General features: G+C 38.8%; 9 protein-coding genes across 9 annotated transcripts; 4 read left to right on the plus strand and 5 right to left on the minus strand.

Annotated features, from left to right (window-relative positions):
• Positions 1-160: 160 nt before the first annotated feature.
• On the minus strand, positions 161-1,231 carry usp108 (U1 snRNP-associated protein Usp108; the record flags this gene model as incomplete). The annotated part of the gene is made up of 2 exons (XM_056181699.1): positions 161-328; positions 383-1,231. 2 exons carry the CDS (start codon positions 1,229-1,231, stop codon positions 161-163), a joined length of 1,017 nt encoding a protein of 338 aa, XP_056038144.1.
• Positions 1,232-1,828: 597 nt separating this feature from the next.
• pup1 (20S proteasome complex subunit beta 2 Pup1) lies at positions 1,829-2,840 on the minus strand (the record flags this gene model as incomplete). The annotated part of the gene is made up of 3 exons (XM_056181700.1): positions 1,829-2,436; positions 2,582-2,727; positions 2,791-2,840. The coding sequence occupies 3 exons, from the start codon at positions 2,838-2,840 to the stop codon at positions 1,829-1,831; spliced, it is 804 nt and encodes a 267-aa protein (XP_056038145.1).
• A 509-nt stretch (positions 2,841-3,349) lies between these two features.
• Positions 3,350-7,582, plus strand: nup146 (nucleoporin, WD repeat Nup146; the record flags this gene model as incomplete). Its single annotated transcript, XM_056181701.1, has 3 exons — positions 3,350-3,445; positions 3,500-7,322; positions 7,560-7,582. The coding sequence occupies 3 exons, from the start codon at positions 3,350-3,352 to the stop codon at positions 7,580-7,582; spliced, it is 3,942 nt and encodes a 1,313-aa protein (XP_056038504.1).
• Positions 7,583-7,815: 233 nt separating this feature from the next.
• gpd2 (glycerol-3-phosphate dehydrogenase Gpd2) lies at positions 7,816-8,937 on the plus strand (the record flags this gene model as incomplete). Its single annotated transcript, XM_056181702.1, has 1 exon — positions 7,816-8,937. One exon carries the CDS (start codon positions 7,816-7,818, stop codon positions 8,935-8,937), a length of 1,122 nt encoding a protein of 373 aa, XP_056038503.1.
• Positions 8,938-9,709: 772 nt separating this feature from the next.
• On the plus strand, positions 9,710-11,113 carry SOMG_02912 (Rab GAP; the record flags this gene model as incomplete). The annotated part of the gene is made up of 1 exon (XM_056181703.1): positions 9,710-11,113. The coding sequence occupies one exon, from the start codon at positions 9,710-9,712 to the stop codon at positions 11,111-11,113; it is 1,404 nt and encodes a 467-aa protein (XP_056038506.1).
• Positions 11,114-11,298: 185 nt separating this feature from the next.
• rfc2 (DNA replication factor C complex subunit Rfc2) lies at positions 11,299-12,374 on the minus strand (the record flags this gene model as incomplete). The annotated part of the gene is made up of 2 exons (XM_056181704.1): positions 11,299-12,247; positions 12,301-12,374. 2 exons carry the CDS (start codon positions 12,372-12,374, stop codon positions 11,299-11,301), a joined length of 1,023 nt encoding a protein of 340 aa, XP_056038505.1.
• A 390-nt stretch (positions 12,375-12,764) lies between these two features.
• On the minus strand, positions 12,765-13,937 carry pdp3 (PWWP domain protein, involved in chromatin remodeling; the record flags this gene model as incomplete). The annotated part of the gene is made up of 1 exon (XM_056181705.1): positions 12,765-13,937. The coding sequence occupies one exon, from the start codon at positions 13,935-13,937 to the stop codon at positions 12,765-12,767; it is 1,173 nt and encodes a 390-aa protein (XP_056038510.1).
• Positions 13,938-14,410: 473 nt separating this feature from the next.
• On the plus strand, positions 14,411-18,010 carry prp10 (U2 snRNP-associated protein SF3B1; the record flags this gene model as incomplete). The annotated part of the gene is made up of 2 exons (XM_056181706.1): positions 14,411-14,420; positions 14,472-18,010. 2 exons carry the CDS (start codon positions 14,411-14,413, stop codon positions 18,008-18,010), a joined length of 3,549 nt encoding a protein of 1,182 aa, XP_056038243.1.
• Positions 18,011-18,203: 193 nt separating this feature from the next.
• Positions 18,204-19,763, minus strand: pdt1 (plasma membrane Nramp family manganese ion transmembrane transporter; the record flags this gene model as incomplete). The annotated part of the gene is made up of 1 exon (XM_056181707.1): positions 18,204-19,763. The coding sequence occupies one exon, from the start codon at positions 19,761-19,763 to the stop codon at positions 18,204-18,206; it is 1,560 nt and encodes a 519-aa protein (XP_056038513.1).
• Positions 19,764-20,130: the final 367 nt, after the last annotated feature.

Here is a 20,130-nt window from a genome sequence, read left to right on the forward strand (position 1 = left end):
GTAGTATACTTATTCTCTCTTTATTTCTCGTATCGGAGTCTCACCGCTATAGACGATACAAAGAAAAGTAATAGGAATAATGAACCTAAAGAATATGAATTATTAAATGGAGTAACACACGGATATAAGTACAACGAACGAAAAAGGCAATGGCTCCTTACTATTTTTTTGTTTGAGATTCCAAAAGGGCATAAATTGTCATAAGAGCAGTTTGGTTCGACTCGGAAGTTCCTGTAACATTCAGTAAAGTCACATTGGATTGAGGATCACCATGCTCAATGCCAACATGGACGTTAGCTGACTGAGATATTTCTTGGAGTTTTGTTGGCTAATAAAAGTTAGTATTATTATTTTAGTTAATAAAATTGAAATGGGTACATACGATTTGAGAAAGCACAGCTTCAAGGACGTCTGATGGTACAGACAACTTCTGTGTGATGATTTGAGTCGAGGCCGCATTTAATGGAATAGACGGCCCTGAATATGGAAAGTATTGAGATGCTCGCAAAGGATCAGAGTTACCTCCTGCTGTAGTGAGAGCTAAAGGGGTTACACCGTACGGATTCTCAGGTGTGACCATAGTGCTGTTGGGATGCAAAACACCAAATAAAGAAGGTGATCCATAAACACCATAAGCAGCATCTGGAATATAAGGGACAACGTTGATACCTGAAATGATACGGCTTCTTGACAAGAGCTCATTTAAGAAAGTTTCTAGGACAGTAGACGATTCTTGCAAAGATGTCTCGAGAATAACAGAGCGTTCCATTGAACGAGGTAAAAGAGAGCTGCTTAATAACAGACGAGAGGAAGAAGATACGGAATGAAGGTGAGGTATTAAGTGCTGATTCATCCATGTTTTTGAGCCAAGTAAAACATTTGAAAAAGCAAAACTGAAAATCAGATTGCTATCGTTTTCATTGAAGGATCTAATAGCTTGAGCAATAGCTGGTAATGCTTGCGAAAGATTATTTAGGCTTGAATGACAAAGTAGTACTTTTCTAGAGGTGTTCGAAGACACCAACGTTTCAGCACGTATCTGACCATCTAGTAATATATTCTTTTGTTCCTCTTCTCCTACACTCATCCATGCTTCATATTGCTGAGCACTTAAAAGCAATTTCACTGTTATTGAGTTCCCGTCCGTCCCAAATGCTTGCTGTATATTCAGTACAGGGGGATGTAAAAGGTCTACAGATGCTGTAGAAACATATTTTGACCCAGATTCCATTACAAATACACCAAAAGAATTTTACGTTTTCTTTGCCAAAAAGCAAATTGCTTTTCAAGTTCCTTATTGATCTCACAAGCAATAGCACAGCACGGCCCATCTCGGTATTTGGATTTTAGTATGCTCTCTTTCCGTGTGACAAAAAATCCATAAAAGCAATGGCTGCGCGTTTCAAACATATTATTTCCTTGTATGAATGAAATTATTATAGTTTTTCTGCAATGGTTTTGGGAAACAGGGCATAGTGCGTAGGAAGCTCTTACGGTGAGATAGTCAATATATATGCATAAGATGTTCTATTAATCGTTAAAAATGAATATATTTCTATGGAAACTAGAGGGACATATGGGAATTGAAAGCTGGTGCTTCTTTATAGAGGACAGCAAAAAGGGCAGAAGTCATTCTCATAACATAGAAGAAAGGTAGCAAGCACGAATAATTTTCAAAAGAAAGTCGATTCTTTGCATCCTAGCGTAGCGTCATAAACTAAAAATAAGAAAATAGCACTGAATATAGATTCGGCGGAAGTATAAACAAACTGCAGATATTTTAGAAACTGCTATACTTCTTTTTTTTTTGCAAAGAAACCTCAACTTTTTAAACGTCGACTTCCATTTCGTCCAATGTTTCGACTGTAACAAACTTATGGATGTCTTCTCGTAAAACAGCTGTGGTACCGCGCTCGTACTTGTAGTTCTGCTCCTTCTTAGCACGCTCGTTTGGCTTTGAATAGCCACGGTAAGGGGTAGCCTTTTCGTTATCAATAACAACTAAATCACAATTGGAACCAGAACCAAGATCATTAAAAATACCGGCTTCAATTGCTTCACGAACAAGCTCCATAGCTTCATGGCGTTCTAAATTGGATTTGTACTTGGTTTCAAGGACCGAAATAGCAGCAAGACTACCAGATCCAAGAGCAACGTAAGGTAGTTTGTCACTGGAACCGTGAGCAGCAATGGTAAACAAGTGTGGGCCCTTGCAATCATAACCGCCGAGGACGAGGTAAGCTCCGATATGACCTTGGTAACGGAATAGGTGCTGCTTCAACATTGTCAGGGCAGTCGCCACTCTTGGCTTCCGATTCACATACATAGAATGCAACTCTACGTTTGATGAAATCATCGAGGTTACGAATTCCGTATCAGCAGCGGTACCAGCACCAGCACACCAGATATTAGGAGAAACTAAATGTAACTTTCTGCCTGTAATAGTTGTTAGCGTCTGTACATATTGTAAGATAGTGTTGTCCTTTTGCAATTTCCATCCAAAACCGTCCATAAGCAATGGAATAGGTATTTGACTTCAATAAACATTGAGGATCACCTACTTAGTTGCTCTACAACGTACAGTTTTTATCAGCAATGATAGGTCCAGCAGTAGCTCTTGTATCGGCACCCAAAACGATGCAATCTTTGGCAATCACACCAACAATGGTAGTACCAGTAGATGTCGCCTTCGGGGAAGGGAATCCGCGCTCTTGCAAAAGAGCATTTCTAGTCCTGTTAATCTTCTTAAAACTTCCTAAAACAGTCTGTTTACGTTCCCAAAGCACTTACCTTTGACAGTAATCAAAGTCAAATCCTTTTCTTTCATTCAATCCTTTCATATTTGTAGGATTATTTATTATTCAATCTCCAAATTGTATTTGGCAAAGGGATTGTCCAGCGATGTGTGGTTTCCCTCATGAAGGCAGTACTCGTTGCTACTCGCAAAAACCAAAATACGATGGACACTCCAGTACACTAAAATGAATTGAAACATCCGTAATCTCACATAAAGTATATGTGTGAGAGTGTACCCTGAATCACTAAACTTTTTAGTGTGGGTGATTGCATTGCAGGGCAGCAGATATTCAGGAATTGAGACACAAGTACGAACTTACTACTGGGAAAGTCATTCAGGTGAAGGCAAGAAACTTCATAATTTTGGTGAATCTTGTTGGTGTTAAAAGGGTTCAAGGTGCTCAATCCTCGTTGCTTGAATATAAATATATATATATATATTTACATACTTTTGAAACTGAACAAGCGTTTATTTACAAGTCTTGCAGGTCCTAGTCTGCAACACTAAAGTACTGAAAATAAGGATCTTCTTGGACGCCTATTTGTATATGAAATGAATACTGAAAATCCATTTGCGGCTCTTAGTCCAAGCCCAGCACCTTTTGCTGCTACTGCAGGTTATGAAGAAATTGAAGAAGTAGACACATCGGTATGTCATGTTTTCTCCAACTTTGAGTATACTCTAACTTGCTTTTCTTTTTAGAAATATTTGTTTTCTGCCCTAAAAATTGGCACTACCATTTCACTTGGTCAACCAATGTCCTCAGACCCTCCAGCTAAATCATATTTGTTTTCCATTCACAACTCGAGTGGACGGTTTGTCGCAGGTGTTCCCAATGGTCTTGTTCTAGGCTCTACTTCATTTTTACACAAGTTCCTCGATGAGGCCCCGATGAACGCAGGCCCTCAACAACTTCCACTATCGTCTGAAGTTGTCCACCTTACTATTCCAAATGCAAACTTCTCTTTTGTTGATTTTACTTCCAAAGGAACATGTGTTGTGGCATATAGCCTCTCTTCTCAAGAATTTATTGTCTTTGATACGGCCTCCTGTTTACTGGGTAATGTCAATCCCCGCTGGAAAATTCAAGTGCCGAACTTGGACTTCATTCTTCCAAATCCAGAAGACGATGATCTTATTGCTCTTCATTTAACTACGCTAGAGTTATGTATCTTTAGCATTTCTCAGTCGACCATACATTCTCCAATAGCCAGAGAAGCTACCACCATAGCTTGGTCAAGGCGCGGTAAGCAATGTGCTGTAGGATTTTTAAATGGTTCTATAGTTCAGTATACTCCCGATGGACAAGCTAAAAAGGAAATTGCTACTCCTTCTGGATTACAAGGTTTTTATGTCCAGGATATTGCATGGGTGCAAAATCGTGAGTTCATTGTCTATTATAGTCCTACATCAACATTGGCAAACAGTGAACCTGAACACGAGTCGGTTTGCTATATTATTAGTTTGGGACTGGATCAATCAGTTAGTTATAAAACTGCGACAGATCCGACTCCTCCGTTTGGCGCTGACTATCGTCATGATCACCATTATTTCTCCTTCCTTCAATCTTGGAGTCCAAATATAATATCTTTAGCAATCGTGTCAGCAAGTTCAAGCTCGGATATCGGTCTCTTTGCTCATCTGGTAGACTCAAACTCATGGAAGAGCTTGGTCATTTCCGAAGAAACAAAGAGAGCCTCTCTTCCATATTCTCAGGAAAAGGAGCAAGATACTTCTCCTTTGTCTCTCAGTTTAGACCTTACTTCTACAGAAAGAGTCCAGAAGCCATTGAGCCCAGCAGAATTTCCTGCGGACTGCCCTCCTCTCCCAATTCTATGGATTTATGATACTGACTATCAGCTTTCGGGATTTCGATTCATTTATACCGATGCTATTACGGAAAATTCGATTTATCCTGAAATGGTCGTAGCCAAAAACATTTCGGGTTCTGAGACTGTTCGAACCTCTAACAATGAAAACGTTAATTCTTTTGCTTCTTTTTCAAACCCTCCTAAACCAGGCTCCCAAATGTCGTTTGGTGCCTTTCAAACTCAGAATCCTGCGAAAACATCGGCTTTTGGTCTTAACCAAGGCTCTCCTTTTGAAGCAGCGAACACAGCTCCGAAGTTTGGTGAGTCTTCATTCTCATTTAAAGTAAATTCCGCCCCTGCAAACAATGCGTTTTCGTCTAATAATTCCTTCTCTGGTTTTGGAACGAAACCTACTTCTTCCGCTTTTTCTTCTTTTGCTAGTACATCAACTCCCGCTAATTTATCTAACGTTCCAAAGGATAATGAAGCATCCTCGATTTTTGGAAATGCTAAAGGCACTGATAAACAGTCATCCTTGTTTTCTTCTGTTCCTCCTGAAAAAGCAGAGCCTGAAGAAGATATGGAATCAGACGTGGAGAGTGAAAAAGTCGAGTCACTAGCCAATGCCGATGCTGATCCTTCCGCGAATGAACCTGGTAATAGTAATATTAACTGGGGAAGTGGTTTATTTGGTAATGCTACCCAGCCCTCATTTTCCTTTGGCCTTAGTCTAGACGACAAAACACCGAAAGAAAACTTTTCTATTTTTGGTAATAAGCCGAAAACTACGACTGCATCATCTACTACTCAAGCGTCGGCTAAACCATTTTCCTTTGCACCCACAGATAAATCAGTCTTCAGCTCTCCTTATAAGCCAATAACTCCAGGATATGATGAGTTGCCAAGAAATGAGTCTGTAACTAAGGAAAGTACCGAAGAAAAAGACCTCGAAAAGGACATTGCTGCTGAGGTGCTTGAGGGGAATACCTCAAAGGGCTCGCCAGAGAAGGAGGAAACAGATAAAAGGCCTACAGAGGATACAGCCGACAAAGGTCCGCTACAATCAGACAATAAGGAGTTTGTTGAAGAAGACGATAAAGTGCCTGAGAAGGAGGAAACAGATAAAAGGCCTACAGAGGCTACAGCCGACAAAGGTCCGCTACAGTCAGACAACAAGGAGTTTGTTGAAGAAGACGATAAAGTGCCTGAGAAGGAGGAAACAGATAAAAGGCCTACAGAGGCTACAGCCGACAAAGGTCCGCTACAGTCAGACAACAAGGAGTTTGTTAAAGAAAATGATAAAGTGCTTGAGGAGGAGGAAACAGATGAGAAACGTGCAGAACCTATCTTAGACGAAGGTTTCACAGATTATGTGAAATCCGAAAAAGCTACCGATGTTAATGAAACCAATCTTGAAAATGATCGACAATCTCCCTTTATAGAGGAATTGAACGATGATGCCGATGAAGTTGATTCAGCGATAATGCCGAAGGAAAGTTCTTCTATGACTGACAGTAAGCTCCTAGATACTGAAGTTGATGAGGGTGAAAATCCATCTGGCGAGGTATCAAACGAAACGAATGAAAGTGAAGGTTGGGAAAAGATTGAAGCTATAGGAAACGATTATGACGAAGCTTTGACCACGAAGTCCGAAGACAACCATGAGGATGTATCGCAGGCTCCTGTTATGCCTGAAGAGAAACCAACAAAAGCAGAGATGGAAAGAGAGGCTTTGACTGATGAGGATATTGAAAAGCAACCTGCTGGAATTCCAATCAAAGAGTCAAAGAACTTACCTTTCAAAACTAATAACAATGAAAGTGTTATCAACAAAGAATTTAAACATGAAGAAGTTTCTGAAAACTCTTTTGTCAATGAAGCTCCTAAGCCCTTAGAGAAAAAGCCTGTTCTTCTTCAAGCTCCAGATTTATTAGAAGATATGCAGGAGGCAGTTAGTACTGAATCCAACCCAATGGTAAATGCATTTGAAAATGTATACTTACAATTCGAGGCAGAGTTGGATCTAGTGTCCCGAAATATGGAAAAGCTAATTCATTATGTAAATGACCAATCCAATACCGGATATTCTAATGATATATATCCAAACATGACTTGTCTTTTTGATGATACTCAAGTATTGGAAAGTTTGCTTGATAAAGTAAGTTTATGGACATCTGGGAAAAGCGAATATGACAGAAAACTTGATGCTTTACGTGTGACGCTCGTACGACTGAATGCTAAAAGAGTACAAATTCAAAGACTCATATACGCTCATACAGATCCTGTGTTTGTCAATCGACTTAAACTGCGGCAGTTAGGCCCTGAAGCACTTCGGCGACAAAAAGAGCTTCGTGTTTCCATGGAAAAGGTTCAAAGACTTATGACCTCCGCTGAAAACATGGCATACGATGTGCGCTTAAGCGACGTACAAAGCCGTAAACGCTTAAGCCTGGCTTCAATAGAAGTTGCATGCAGTCGTATTGCTACTGTTTTAAGTCAGCGAGAGCGAGAATTATTTAAGCTCGAAGCTGAAGTTAAAGGGTTGTCTAGCTCAAGCGGCAAAGGACCTTTTATGATGAATGACTTGAGTTCCAGTTTAACAAGTTCACTCGAAAAAGGATCAGATTCTCTTGTTGAGCTACGCGAAGGTTCCAGATCATTAGCTAAACCGGAAACGCAACGTCAAGATGACTTTTGCGACCTTATCTTTAACAGTCTGTGTCTTTTAAAGAATAAAACCTAAGAGACCTTCATGAAATGTTTTATTGGATCTTTAAAAGGGTACATCACATTGTATAGAATAAAATAGATTTATATTGGAGTCGTTTAATTTATGTTTTAAAAAACTCTATAAAGAAATATACAAAATAAATTAAAACAACTAATTTTGTATGAATACATAATATTCCTCATTAAGTTCACCTTATGAATTCTGCTAACCTGATCTGTAGACGATCAATACCAAGTATTTTAGACACTAGATATACAGTTTGGGTACGTATACAAGATGTATCGATAATTTCTATCGGTAGACGAAAGACTATTTTATAGAGTGCTAAGTCTCTATATCTTTCTTGTGAATTGGAATACTAATTTATAGTTCCGACCAACATTGAAACCTTTAAGAGCACTTATAATACATAGTGCTATAAAAACCTAGTGTGTCTATTTAGAGTTTAAAAAAAAATTGTTTGATTAATAACAAATATGAGTGGAGCATCTTTTAATCGTCTTAGTGCTTTGTCACATACCCTTCAAAAACAATTCACATCCAAGCGTGTTTCTGTTGGAGTTATCGGCTCTGGTAATTGGGGTACTGCCATCGCAAAAATATGCGGAGAAAATGCTGAAGCTCATCCGGAACTCTTTCATCCTCAAGTTCACATGTGGATGTATGAAGAAAACGTCGAACACCTTGGCGAAACTCGCAAACTTACCGAGATATTTAATTCGACTCATGAAAATATAAAGTATCTGAAGGGTGTTCAGTGTCCCTCTAATGTTTATGCCAACCCCGATATTCGCGACGTTGGAGCCAGAAGTGATGTCCTTATATGGGTCCTTCCCCATCAGTTCGTTGTGCGAGTCTGCGATCAACTAAAAGGTCACTTGAAGAAAGATGCCGTTGCTATTTCTTGTATCAAAGGAGTCTCAGTCAGTGCCGACCGGGTTCGTCTTTTTTCGGACATCATTCAGGAACGTACCGGTATGTACTGTGGTGTTCTTTCCGGAGCAAACATCGCCAGTGAGGTAGCAAAGGAAAAATTTTGTGAAACAACTATTGGGTACGATCCTGATAATTCAGTAAATCCTTTATATACTCCTAACACCATACGTTCTGTGTTCAATCGACCCTACTTCCGTGTTCAAGTAGTCAAAGATGTTCCCGGTGTAGCTTTAGGTGGTGCCTTGAAGAACATCGTCGCCGTTGCTGCTGGTATTATTGATGGACTTGAACTGGGCGATAATACAAAATCGGCCATTATGAGAATTGGCCTTGCAGAAATGCAAAAGTTTGGTGCTATGTTTTTTGATTGTGATCGTCTTACAATGAGTGAAGAATCTTGTGGTATTGCCGATTTGATCACCACTTGTCTTGGTGGTCGTAACCGTAAATGTGCTGTTGCTTTTGTTAAAACTGGCAAGCCTATGCATGTATTGGAGAACGAGCTTCTGAATGGCCAAAAGTTGCAAGGTGCAGCTACTGCTAAAGAAGTTCACGAATTTTTGGAGCATCAAAATAAGGTGGATGAATTTCCTCTTTTCAAAGCCGTGTACAATATTGTCTTTAAAAATCTTCCTCCGAATAAACTACTGGAAGCTATTTAATTTTACAAACACCTTTTGATGAGGTTATTATCTTTATAGTTTCATATCACATTTAGTCGATGATGAGGGCGTAGACAAGAAATATAATTGTATTAGACTGCGAATTAAGTCGAACTTTAAATTCACTGTTTTTGTCTTGGGTAAATCTGTTACTGATGCCTACTATTTTATTCCTGCGTCCAATTCAATATTTGGTTGATAGTTAGTAAAAAAAATTTTTTTTTGTTTTCAACAATGTTGAAAAAACTGAATGAACTTTTTAAGTAGCTCAAAAATGTAAGTTGATTAAACCTGTCTTGGTACTCTTGGCCGAATTCCTCTCACTTTACTTTCCCATACATTTCCGAAACTTGCTGTACCCCAATAAAGTATTTGCGTTGAACAACACTTTTCTTCCTTGGTTTTATTTCTAATTTGTTTTAAAACTATCTATTCAATGTACGTTACTGTCTAAAAACAATTTTCAGGGAATTTATCATCATCAAGGCAAGAGCGTGTTGTCAATACCTGTGGTTTCTATTTCAGTTTGCAAACTGTTTGATCTTTTTTACATAATTACCAAAAAGTCGTTCACTTATTTTGGATTTCGTTTATTTGAAAGTTCAAGGTGTATATTCGATTTATAGTGAAGGAGGGTAATCCTTTTCCAAATAGCAGGTTCTATATTCTTTCTTTACACTTTTGCTTTCATTTATAATACCCAAGATTCCTTATCGTTACCTATAACTAAGGTGTCGATCATTCATATATCTGTTTTTCAAAAACAAGAAAGATGGAATCATTGGAAAGCGTCAACGCAAATAGTGGATCTACGGTGAGGAAGAGCTGGTGGTGGAGCACAAAAAGAAAGGGATACCAGGCTCCAGGTCCTTCAAAAAGTAGCTCATCTGGAAGGCGATCATCAGATGAAATCATTCCAGACGAATTAGTTGTCCTGGATGAGTCTTCTTTATGTAACGTTCCTATGGAGCTTCCTACAGGTGTATCCAATGATACAGCTTCGAAAAGTTTTTCTAAACTTTCTCGCGAAGACCAGATGCTTAGTTTACGACTAAACTCTGTTCACGAATCAATGTTCAAAAAAGTCCCGCGTCAATTTACAGATGCCCTTCTTGATCCCGGTCCTCCGAGTAAGGAAAAGCAAGCTGTTCTTTCCGTTGGTAGACCCTCTTGGCTTCCTCCCAAATCGAAGGCGGAAGAAAAGCAACACCTCCGAGAATTTGAACAAATCAGGAGAACTGCTTTAAAGCATGATAAATTAAATGAAAAGGAAAAGATTAAAAAAATGGAACAGCAGCGGAAAAAGAATCAACACCTAGTTGAATTTTGGGATCGTTACATATTTCGTTATTGGCCTGATAGCCTTACATCCTCCAAAGTTGCTGGTATTTGGAGAGAAGGCATTCCTTTTCGTATTCGTGGCAAGGCATGGCAAAAAGTAATTGGAAACCACTTGCAGTTAGATTATCAAACTTTCTTTCTTGCATGCGAAAGTGCGAAAAAACTTGCGCATTCTAATGAAAATGACCAGACCCAAGATATTAATATGTTCAGCCATGATAAGAGCGCCCTCGAAGTAGATATTGAAAGCACGATACCTCACTTACATTTATTCCAAAAAGGAGAGGCCCTTCACAATGATCTGATACAATTAGTATCAGCGTTCTCGGCATATCGATACAACGTCCGCTATGTTCCTGGTAGTACCTTTGTTGGAGCCTTGGTATTGCTGAATATGAATTTAACATCTGCTTTCAATGCGATGGTTAACCTTTTAGATCGTCCTTTTATGCATGCCGTTTACACTCAGGATAAAGAAGCATTAGCTTCGTTTACAAATTTGTTTCTGAGCTCGTTAAAGAAATCACTTCCAGAATTGGCAACCCATTTTCAATTCACTTTACAGATTCAGCCAGACGAGTATTTATATCCTTTATTGCAAAGATTTTTCATTCCCATGAACTCGGTAGACATTTCTTCTCGAATTATGGATTGTTATTTGTTTGAAGAAGATCCATTCTTGATTAAAGTGCTTGTGGCATTGTTTTCACAGTTGAAATATAAGTTGCTGGAAAACGATTTTCGTTTGTTGCAAAATACTTTGTTTTATCAGCCTTGGGAGCTTGGTAAAGAGGATGAGTTTATGAAAAAGGTTTTTGAAGCTTCTATCTCTTAAAACAAATTCAAAAGTAAAACGTCAAGTCTTTATATTTATTTTGTGTAGGATAGCAGTTGGCATTAATACCAGAGAATTCAAGTGAAAATATAAGTTGAGTATTGAATTTTATTATTGATAAGTTTAGCAGTTATATCAAAAATATGCGTGAGATAACTTGTTTTGGAATTATGATTTTCGTAACATTAAGCAACAACTGAAATAAAGGAGAGAAGGTCTAATAATTGAAGTGATTCATCGGCTCCATCAGTAAGACGCTTATCGACTTCTGATAATTTTAAGAAAATTTTGTGCTTTGCTGGACTGCTGAGTGTTTCTTCACTTAATAAAACATCATGCAGCTGTGATAAAACAATTCCGGTTGAATAACCTTCTGCTTCTATTTCGCGTGTCATAGCTTCAATCTTTAAAATATTTTTTGTGTACGCTGTATCAAGCAAAGTACGAATAATATTTAAAGGAACAGCTCCTGCGAGTTCAACGATACTTGCTACAGTGATTGGGCTTCCCTGATGAAGAGTAGCGGCACTCTGTAAAAATGTAATAGCCTTTCTCATATCACCGCCAGAATATTCTACGAGGGCATCAATAACACCGGTTTCCATTTGGACATTTTGATCTGTTGCAATAAGTTCAAGCCTTTTAGTGATATTTTCTGAATCCAAAGGCTTAAAGCGATACTTACTACAACGACTGGCTAGAGGATCGATAATTCTAGTCATATAATTACAGATTAAACAGAATCTGGTAATTTTTGCATACATTTCCATGGTTCGACGAAGAGCTGCTTGAGCGTCTTGAGTCATTGAATCAGCCTCATCAAGAATAATAATTTTAAAAGGAGGGCATGGATACCCATCTACTGAATTTGAAACAGTTGTCTTGGCGAAAGTTTTCACCTTGTCTCGAATAATGGAGATACCTCGCTCATCAGAAGCATTTAATTCCAAAATTCTTGACTTCATAAGCTGAGGCCCAAAGAGCTCTCGAGCCAAGGCTAAAATAGTTGAAGTTTTTCCTGTACCAGGAGAGCCATAGAAGAGCATGTGTGGTAAATTGCTGGACAATAAAGTCTTTTTTAGCACCTGGATAGTAGCTTCCTGAGAAGAAACTTGGTCTAAAGATTTGGGACGACTTCAAAACGCGTCAGTTTCCAATATTGCATGTGATATCTTTTATTTACTTACTATAATTCTACCCAAGGGACCGATTTCTTCGATTCCTGTTCAGTTTGCTTCGACCTTGGAACAAAGAAGGACATTTCTATTATGGATGTATAGGATGAATGACAAAATCCTATATTTACAAAAAAAAACAAGAAGGAGAGCTTTTGCTGGTACTGGACGCGTTTTGAGAATAGAGAGGAGGAACGAGCGCGTAAAAATGAATTTCTGTTATACTAAATAGGTATGACAAAATTAGTAAATAATAGAGGATTTATGTTTGTAAAAAGAAAATGCAAATAATGCATTTGAAGGGTATGTCTATAACCATCGAAGATCGAAGTTTCTAGTTAAATAATAAAAACCATCGTGAGCAAAAATCGTAAAGCAGGAGATGCCAGAACATTCGGATAAGCAATAAAGTGAGTGGTCAAAAATAAAAAATTATGCGGGAACTGAAGGATTGGCCACTTCAGTTTCATTCTTATTTAGCGGTTCGTTTCAAGGGAGGAAGAAATTGGTTTGTTCGACAGTCTCAAAAAATAGGTAAATAGGATGTGGAATCTGTCAACAAAATGGTATCGATGTTCTAGTTGCAAGTCAGATAGCTTCTTTAATTGAGAAGAAAACTCAATAAGCTTTGTGTTTTCAATCAATTCAGCGTTCAGACCTGAAAAGTTTTCTAATTTTTCCAAAATATAATGGACATCGGTCATTTCGGATTCAGTAGGGTAGTGATTGAAAGTAAGCAGAATTTTTTGTAACTTGTATCGGTAATACAGTAACGTCTTTGCTCGAGCATAATGGGCTTGAGCGTAAAGTTCCGCTGTACTAAGAGGCTGATTTAGCTGAAGGTTCAAAGAAAATACTGGGAGCTTTGGCGAAGCATGGATAATTTTTTCCGCTTCCTCGTCCAATTCTTCCTTTACTTCTTCTGGAGGTGCAAGGATTGGGGAAACCGTTTGGACTTTCTGTCGAATAAATCGGCCATGAGAGTCACGAGCTGAGATTTCTCCTTTTTCTTTATCTTGGCTTCTTTTGGGAGTCCTTTTGTCATTCGATCCTTTACCTGCTTTTGATGCTGAAGATATCTGCTCGTTTTCATGATCTTCAGATTGTTCGTTTTCTTCCTCATCTTCTTCTGTTTCCTCAACATCAGAAAACGAGCAATCTTTCTTGATAGACTCGGCAATTGCCTCAATGGTCTGTCTAATATGAGAAGTAAACCGGTTTGATTCCAAAACATATAAACACTCATACAAATCCAAACAGCCAACATTACTCACTGGAATGATTGCATAGTCTCTAGAAGGAAGGAATTGTACTGCTAGCCCCTTGTATTTTGGTAATCGTTTCAATATATCCGAGGGTATCTCTTCTCTGCGGACGATCCTAGAGGGCCACCATGGATAGTGACTATATTTAACTAAAATATACTTCCCTTCTTTAAAGTATTCATCCGGCTTTTTATTAGGTTCATATTTTTTCAATGACCACCGCCGATCCTGCCTAACTTGCTTTTGAAGATTCTTTAACGAGTTCTCTGTCTTTGGCTTCTTCTTGGGATTTTGCGTTTTTAATACTTTCTTTGAATTCGCTTGTTTGTTTGATCTTTTTGATTTTGTATCGCGACTTTGGTTTGCAGCTCTTGTCGTTACCATGACGAAACTTTGCAAAGCCAGCAAGTAAGTTCGGTTAGATGTGAACAGCTACCAGCTTCAACCTACAATGTTCAGCTGCCTTTATTTTCATAAATCTGGCATAAAATAGATATATCGGCTTTCTTTCTTTTTTTGAAATTCCTTCAAAGGACGAACGAGAATAATGTGTTGCTGTAATATCGTATTTTATGATAATGCATAGCGTTAGGGTTGCTTAGTAAACAAGAATCCGATCTTTGGTAACATTCGACTATAAACCATATAATGATAAACATTGCCAAGATCAATTGAATTTTTGAATTTAATAGCGATAAAATAATTAATTAATACAGATACATTATTTGTACTTCGAAAGCCATGCAATCTAACTCAAAGACACCTCTTCCTAGTATATATAAAGAGGTTCACTACGTCTCTTTATAATAGTATGCACATCCTCTTGTTGGCTAGTTAACGAAACCTTTGCCAACATTATGTCGAGCGGTAAGTTGAAACAATCCTACGAATTCAAAGGGAATTCTAACGATACAATAGTGGAAGATGCTGAGCTGGAGAACCTACGTGCTCAGAGAGAGCAATTGAGGAAACAGCGGGAAGAATCTAAATATTCAACGCAAAAAACACCAAGTATTGCAGGTACCCTTGATTCTCATCATGTACAATATGATACTCATATATATAATACCAGCAATGTAACCGATGAATATGAAAGAACAATTGATGTCCATAACGACGTATATGAAGAGAATGAAGCAGACTTGCCAGTCGGAGGCGACACGAGCAGACCCCTAGTGGGTCAGTACGAAGCCCCAAAGGAGCTTCTCACTGAATATGCTGATGTAAATTATGATCCTATGGCCGAGACGCAATCGAAAAAGCAAATACAGGATCGAGAATCGGATTATCAAAAGCGTCGGTTCCAAAGGAGATTAGCTCCAACTAGGAATGACGCTTTTCGTGAAGATGGTAAGATGGATGGTGGATGGTCATATACAGATGCCATGCGGGAGGTTGAGCTAGAGAAGGAAGAAGATCGAGTATACCGTGAAATTAATCAGAGGCGACGTGAGGGAACGTTACACGAAGACGCAAGTAATAATATTCCAGAAGAAAAGAAGCGTACGGTTGAAACTGTTCCCACCGAGCCCGCTCCAAAACCTAAGAGGTCCAGATGGGATCAAGGTCCGCCCAAGGTAGCTGAACCGACCACGGCTCCCGCAAGGAGATCTCGATGGGACAAAGCTCCCACTGCTTCTCCAATATCGGATTATGTGACAGAAAACGGTGTACAGAAGCTTGAGTCTATTTCTCAGGAACAGCAAATTCCTATTCATCGTAGAATTACGGATGAAGAACTGAACTCTTTACTTCCTTCAGAAGGATATGTTATTTTAGAACCTCCAGAAGGATACGTTGAATCTGTTCACCCTGAAACGAATGAAAAGGAAACTCTAGTAGATACATATCATATTCCTGAAGAACAACGATTGCCTGAACAAAAAGAGTTGCCTGCTACCTTACCTACCGAAGTTCCCGGAGTTGGTGACTTGGCTTTCTTTAAACAAGAAGATGTAAAATATTTCGGAAAATTACTTCAAACAAGAGACGAAGCTGATTTATCGATTGCCGAACTGCGAGAACGGAAAATCCTTAGACTTTTATTAAAAGTTAAAAATGGTACTCCTCCTATGAGGAAAAGTGCTTTACGTCAATTAACTGATCAGGCTCGTGACTTTGGCGCTGCTGCTTTGTTTAATCAAATTCTACCTCTGTTAATGGAACGTACTTTAGAAGATCAGGAACGTCATTTGTTAGTGAAAGTAATCGATCGGATTTTGTACAAACTCGACGAGTTGGTTCGTCCTTTCACACATAAAATTCTGGTAGTTATTGAACCTCTTTTAATTGATGAAGATTATTATGCTCGTGCTGAAGGCAGAGAAATTATTAGCAATCTGGCAAAAGCTTCTGGATTGGCTCATATGATTGCCACTATGCGACCGGATATAGACCATGTCGATGAATATGTGCGGAATACGACTGCTAGAGCCTTTTCGGTTGTTGCTTCTGCACTTGGCGTTCCTGCACTTCTCCCTTTTTTGAAAGCAGTATGCCGTAGTAAAAAATCCTGGCAAGCGAGGCATACCGGAGTTCGCATTATACAACAGATAGCTTTGTTAATGGGATGCTCTGTTTTACCACATTTAAAGAGTTTAGTTGAATGTATCGGCCATGGCTTGGAAGACGAACAACAAAAAGTTAGGACTATGACAGCCCTGGCTTTATCCGCGCTAGCTGAAGCGGCTACTCCATATGGTATTGAGGCTTTTGATTCCATTCTCAAACCATTATGGTCAGGCGTTCAACGCCATCGTGGTAAAAGTCTTGCTGCTTTCTTAAAAGCAACCGGATTTATTATTCCTTTAATGGAACCTGAATATGCTAGTCACTTTACCAAAAGAATAATGAAGATTGTCTTGAGAGAATTTAGTTCTCCCGATGAAGAGATGAAAAAAATTGTTCTGAAAGTTGTCTCTCAGTGTGCCTCCACAGACGGTGTTAGTCCAGAATATTTGAAAACAGAAGTTTTACCAGAATTTTTCCATTGTTTCTGGTCTCGGAGAATGGCTTCTGATCGTCGTAGCTACAAACAAGTTGTTGAGACAACGTTCGTTTTAGCTGGTCAGGTCGGTGTATTACAAATTGTAGACAGAATTGTGAACAATTTCAAAGACGAATCTGAACCTTATAGAAAAATGACTGCTGAAACTGTTGGTAAGGTAATTGGCTCTCTGGGTGTATCCGAAGTTGATGAACGAATGGAAGAATTGCTACTGGACGGTGTTCTCTTTGCATTTCAAGAACAGTCTGTCGAAGAAAATGTGATCTTGAACTGTTTCAGTATTGTCGTAAACTCGTTAGGAGTACGATGTAAGCCTTACCTTCCTCAAATTGTTTCTACCATACTGTATCGTTTGAATAATAAGTCTGCAAATGTCAGAGAACAAGCTGCAGATTTAGTGTCTAGAATCGCAGTCGTGATGAGAGCTTGTGGTGAAGAAGCTTTAATGATGAAGTTGGGTGTCGTCCTATATGAATATTTAGGTGAAGAATACCCTGAGGTTTTGGGATCAATTTTAGGGTCTTTAAAGGCTATCGTTTCCGTTGTTGGTATGTCCTCAATGCAACCTCCGATTAAAGACTTGTTGCCTCGCCTCACACCTATTCTGAGAAACAGACATGAAAAGGTTCAAGAAAATACCATTGATCTTGTCGGAAGAATTGCTGACAGGGGCTCTGAGTTCGTTTCTGCTCGCGAATGGATGCGTATTTGCTTCGAGTTGATTGATATGTTGAAAGCTCATAGGAAAAGTATTCGAAGAGCAGCTATTAACACCTTTGGTTATATTTCAAAAGCTATTGGTCCGCAAGACGTTTTAGCTACATTACTAAACAACTTGAAGGTTCAAGAGCGTCAAAATCGAGTTTGTACTACGGTAGCTATTGCAATCGTAGCTGAAACTTGTATGCCGTTTACAGTCATACCTGCACTAATGGCAGATTATCGAACCCCAGAAATGAACGTTCAGAACGGTGTTTTGAAGTCTTTAGCTTTCATGTTTGAATATATTGGTGAACAAGCACGCGATTATGTTTATGCTATTACTCCTCTTTTAGCAAACGCGTTAATGGATCGGGATGCTGTTCATAGACAAACGGCAGCTTCTGTGGTGAAGCATTTGTCATTAAGCTGCGTAGGTTTAGGAGTTGAAGATGCAATGGTTCATTTACTAAATCTTCTTTGGCCAAATATTTTGGAAGAGTCTCCTCATGTCATAAATGCTGTACGAGAAGGTATTGATGGAATTCGGAATTGTGTTGGTGTAGGTGTCGTTCAGGCTTATTTAATGCAAGGACTCTTTCATCCAAGTCGGAAAGTTCGCAATACTTACTGGACCTCGTATAATTCTGCGTACGTCCAAAGTGCTGATGCTATGGTCCCTTACTATCCACATGTTGAAGATGATCAATTCAACTCATTCGAATTTAAACCATTGCATATTTGTATTTAACAAAAAGTGGAGTTACGAACAAGTTATAATGTTATTAAAATTTGGATTTGAGATGGTCTGTACATATATGTATAATAAGATTTGTTATTCTTATAATTTTTAGGAAGGGAAGGAAAACAAAAAACAATATATATTAAAATTAACATACATAATGATTCACATTAATAGCGCTAAAGAATAAATAGTAATTAGCTCAGTAGGAAATTCCCATTCCTAACCAAATAATAAGAAGTAAATTCAACGCAGTAAGAAACATCCAAATTAGCCAAGTAAATATAGTCATGGGCCAACCCAAGCTTAAATCATGAACATCTCTTATGATTTCACCAGTTTCTTCATCAACTTTCTCTGAGTAAATTGACATTACCTTTCGAGAGCACGTAAACATTACAAGAGGGAACGTTAAAATAGGCAACAAGATGGAAAGGCAAACTTGACTAGCGTTTAAAACTTTGTTTAGTCCGCTTTGACCTACAGCAGCCGCAACGACTAGACAAGGGATGATGGCTATAGATCTGGTAAGGGTTCTTCGGATCCAAGGACGTAAATTCCAGTTGATGTAGCCTTCACTAACCATTTGGCCCGCAATAGTACAAACATAACCGGCACTCATACCAGAAAATAAAAGGGCTACCGCAAAGAGCTTACCACAAGAAAGAGACACATATTTGGTAAGCAAATCGAAAATGGAAAAAAGGTCTGAGGTGTCAGCGTTGCTAGTGTTATAAAAGACAGCTCCTGCAACAATTAAAATACTGGAATTGGTAAACAAGGCAAATGTAAAGAGTGAAAGTACGACTTCAACTACTGAGTAAGTCAAAGAATGCCTTATGGTTTGGATAGAAGGCCTATAGTCGGAGCAATCTCCCGTGGCAACATAATTTCCTGATCGAACATCGAAATCCCTTAAACGGGTTTGCACAAGACCGGATCCTAGAAACAAAGAATGAGGCATAACAGTAGCTCCGAGAATTCCAATACTACTGTACAACCCTTCACGCGAGAAAACTGTAGAACTTGGAAGAAAGCCCTTAAAAACTTGACCGGCTCCACCGATATGAACACGGCCAAGAACGACAGCAAATGAAATAGCCACGACGAGTACCAGCATGGCAACGGCGGCTTCGAATATACGAACACCTAGCATGGAACCTTCAGGACGCCAAGCGATTAGCACAAGTAATACATCCAAGATAGTAATAACAACACCGGCAACAAGAGGAATTTTCATTAAAATTTTCAAAGCAACCGCGGTACCAATGACCTCTGCAATGTCCGTAGCGACAATGGCAATTTCGGCCAAGATGTAAAAGGCTATGCAAACGTATTTATGGTACTGTTCTCGACAATTTCTTGCTAAATCGAATCCGGTTACAGAGCCCAAGCGGCAGCATAGGGACTGTAGGTAAACAGCAATTAGATTTGCTATGAAAACGATAAATAGAAGCTTATATTGAAACCGTGCACCAGCCTCCAAATCCGTAGAATAATTACCGGGATCTATATATGCAACGGCAATTAAAAATCCGGGTCCTATGAATTTGCAGTACTCTCGAATCTCGTAGCTACATTTTTTCCAGTACTTTGAAAGTTTGGTTTGTTTTTCCGTCGAGTGCTCAAACGATCCTTCCTCGTCGGAAGGCAAATGCGTGGAACGATTATTGCTTGCAAAATCATAAGGTCTTGTAACAGTTAAAGATTCCAGCGACTTCATTTCTATCATATATTTCGAGTCGATAGAATCAGAAGACATGTAAATTATTCGACGGGAACGGTAACAGATTAGACAACAAAGAAAATTCAAGCTATTTGCAAATCAATTAATTCTTCAGTGTCCGTTTCCTCTTGGGTCCACAAATGTCAAGCAAAGTCCGTACAAAACGTCTAGCGGTTCAAAGCAAGGTAATTAGAAAATAGTATAAAAGAAAATAGTAGTATAAATCAAAACTAGTCAGTGTTCAGCTTTCCTTTCCGTTTTCTACAAAAGATTCCAAGGAATATTACATATGATCAAAGTAGTTAGCTAGCGAAAAAGTCCCTTCAGTCAGTCGTTGAAGTTGCAAGTACAATAATGTAAATTGTTCTTTTCTATCCCCTTGTCTACTGTCAATTTCACTTCA

This window comes from Schizosaccharomyces osmophilus, chromosome 2 (assembly GCF_027921745.1).
Source record: "Schizosaccharomyces osmophilus chromosome 2, complete sequence".
Lineage (NCBI taxonomy): Eukaryota > Fungi > Ascomycota > Schizosaccharomycetes > Schizosaccharomycetales > Schizosaccharomycetaceae > Schizosaccharomyces > Schizosaccharomyces osmophilus.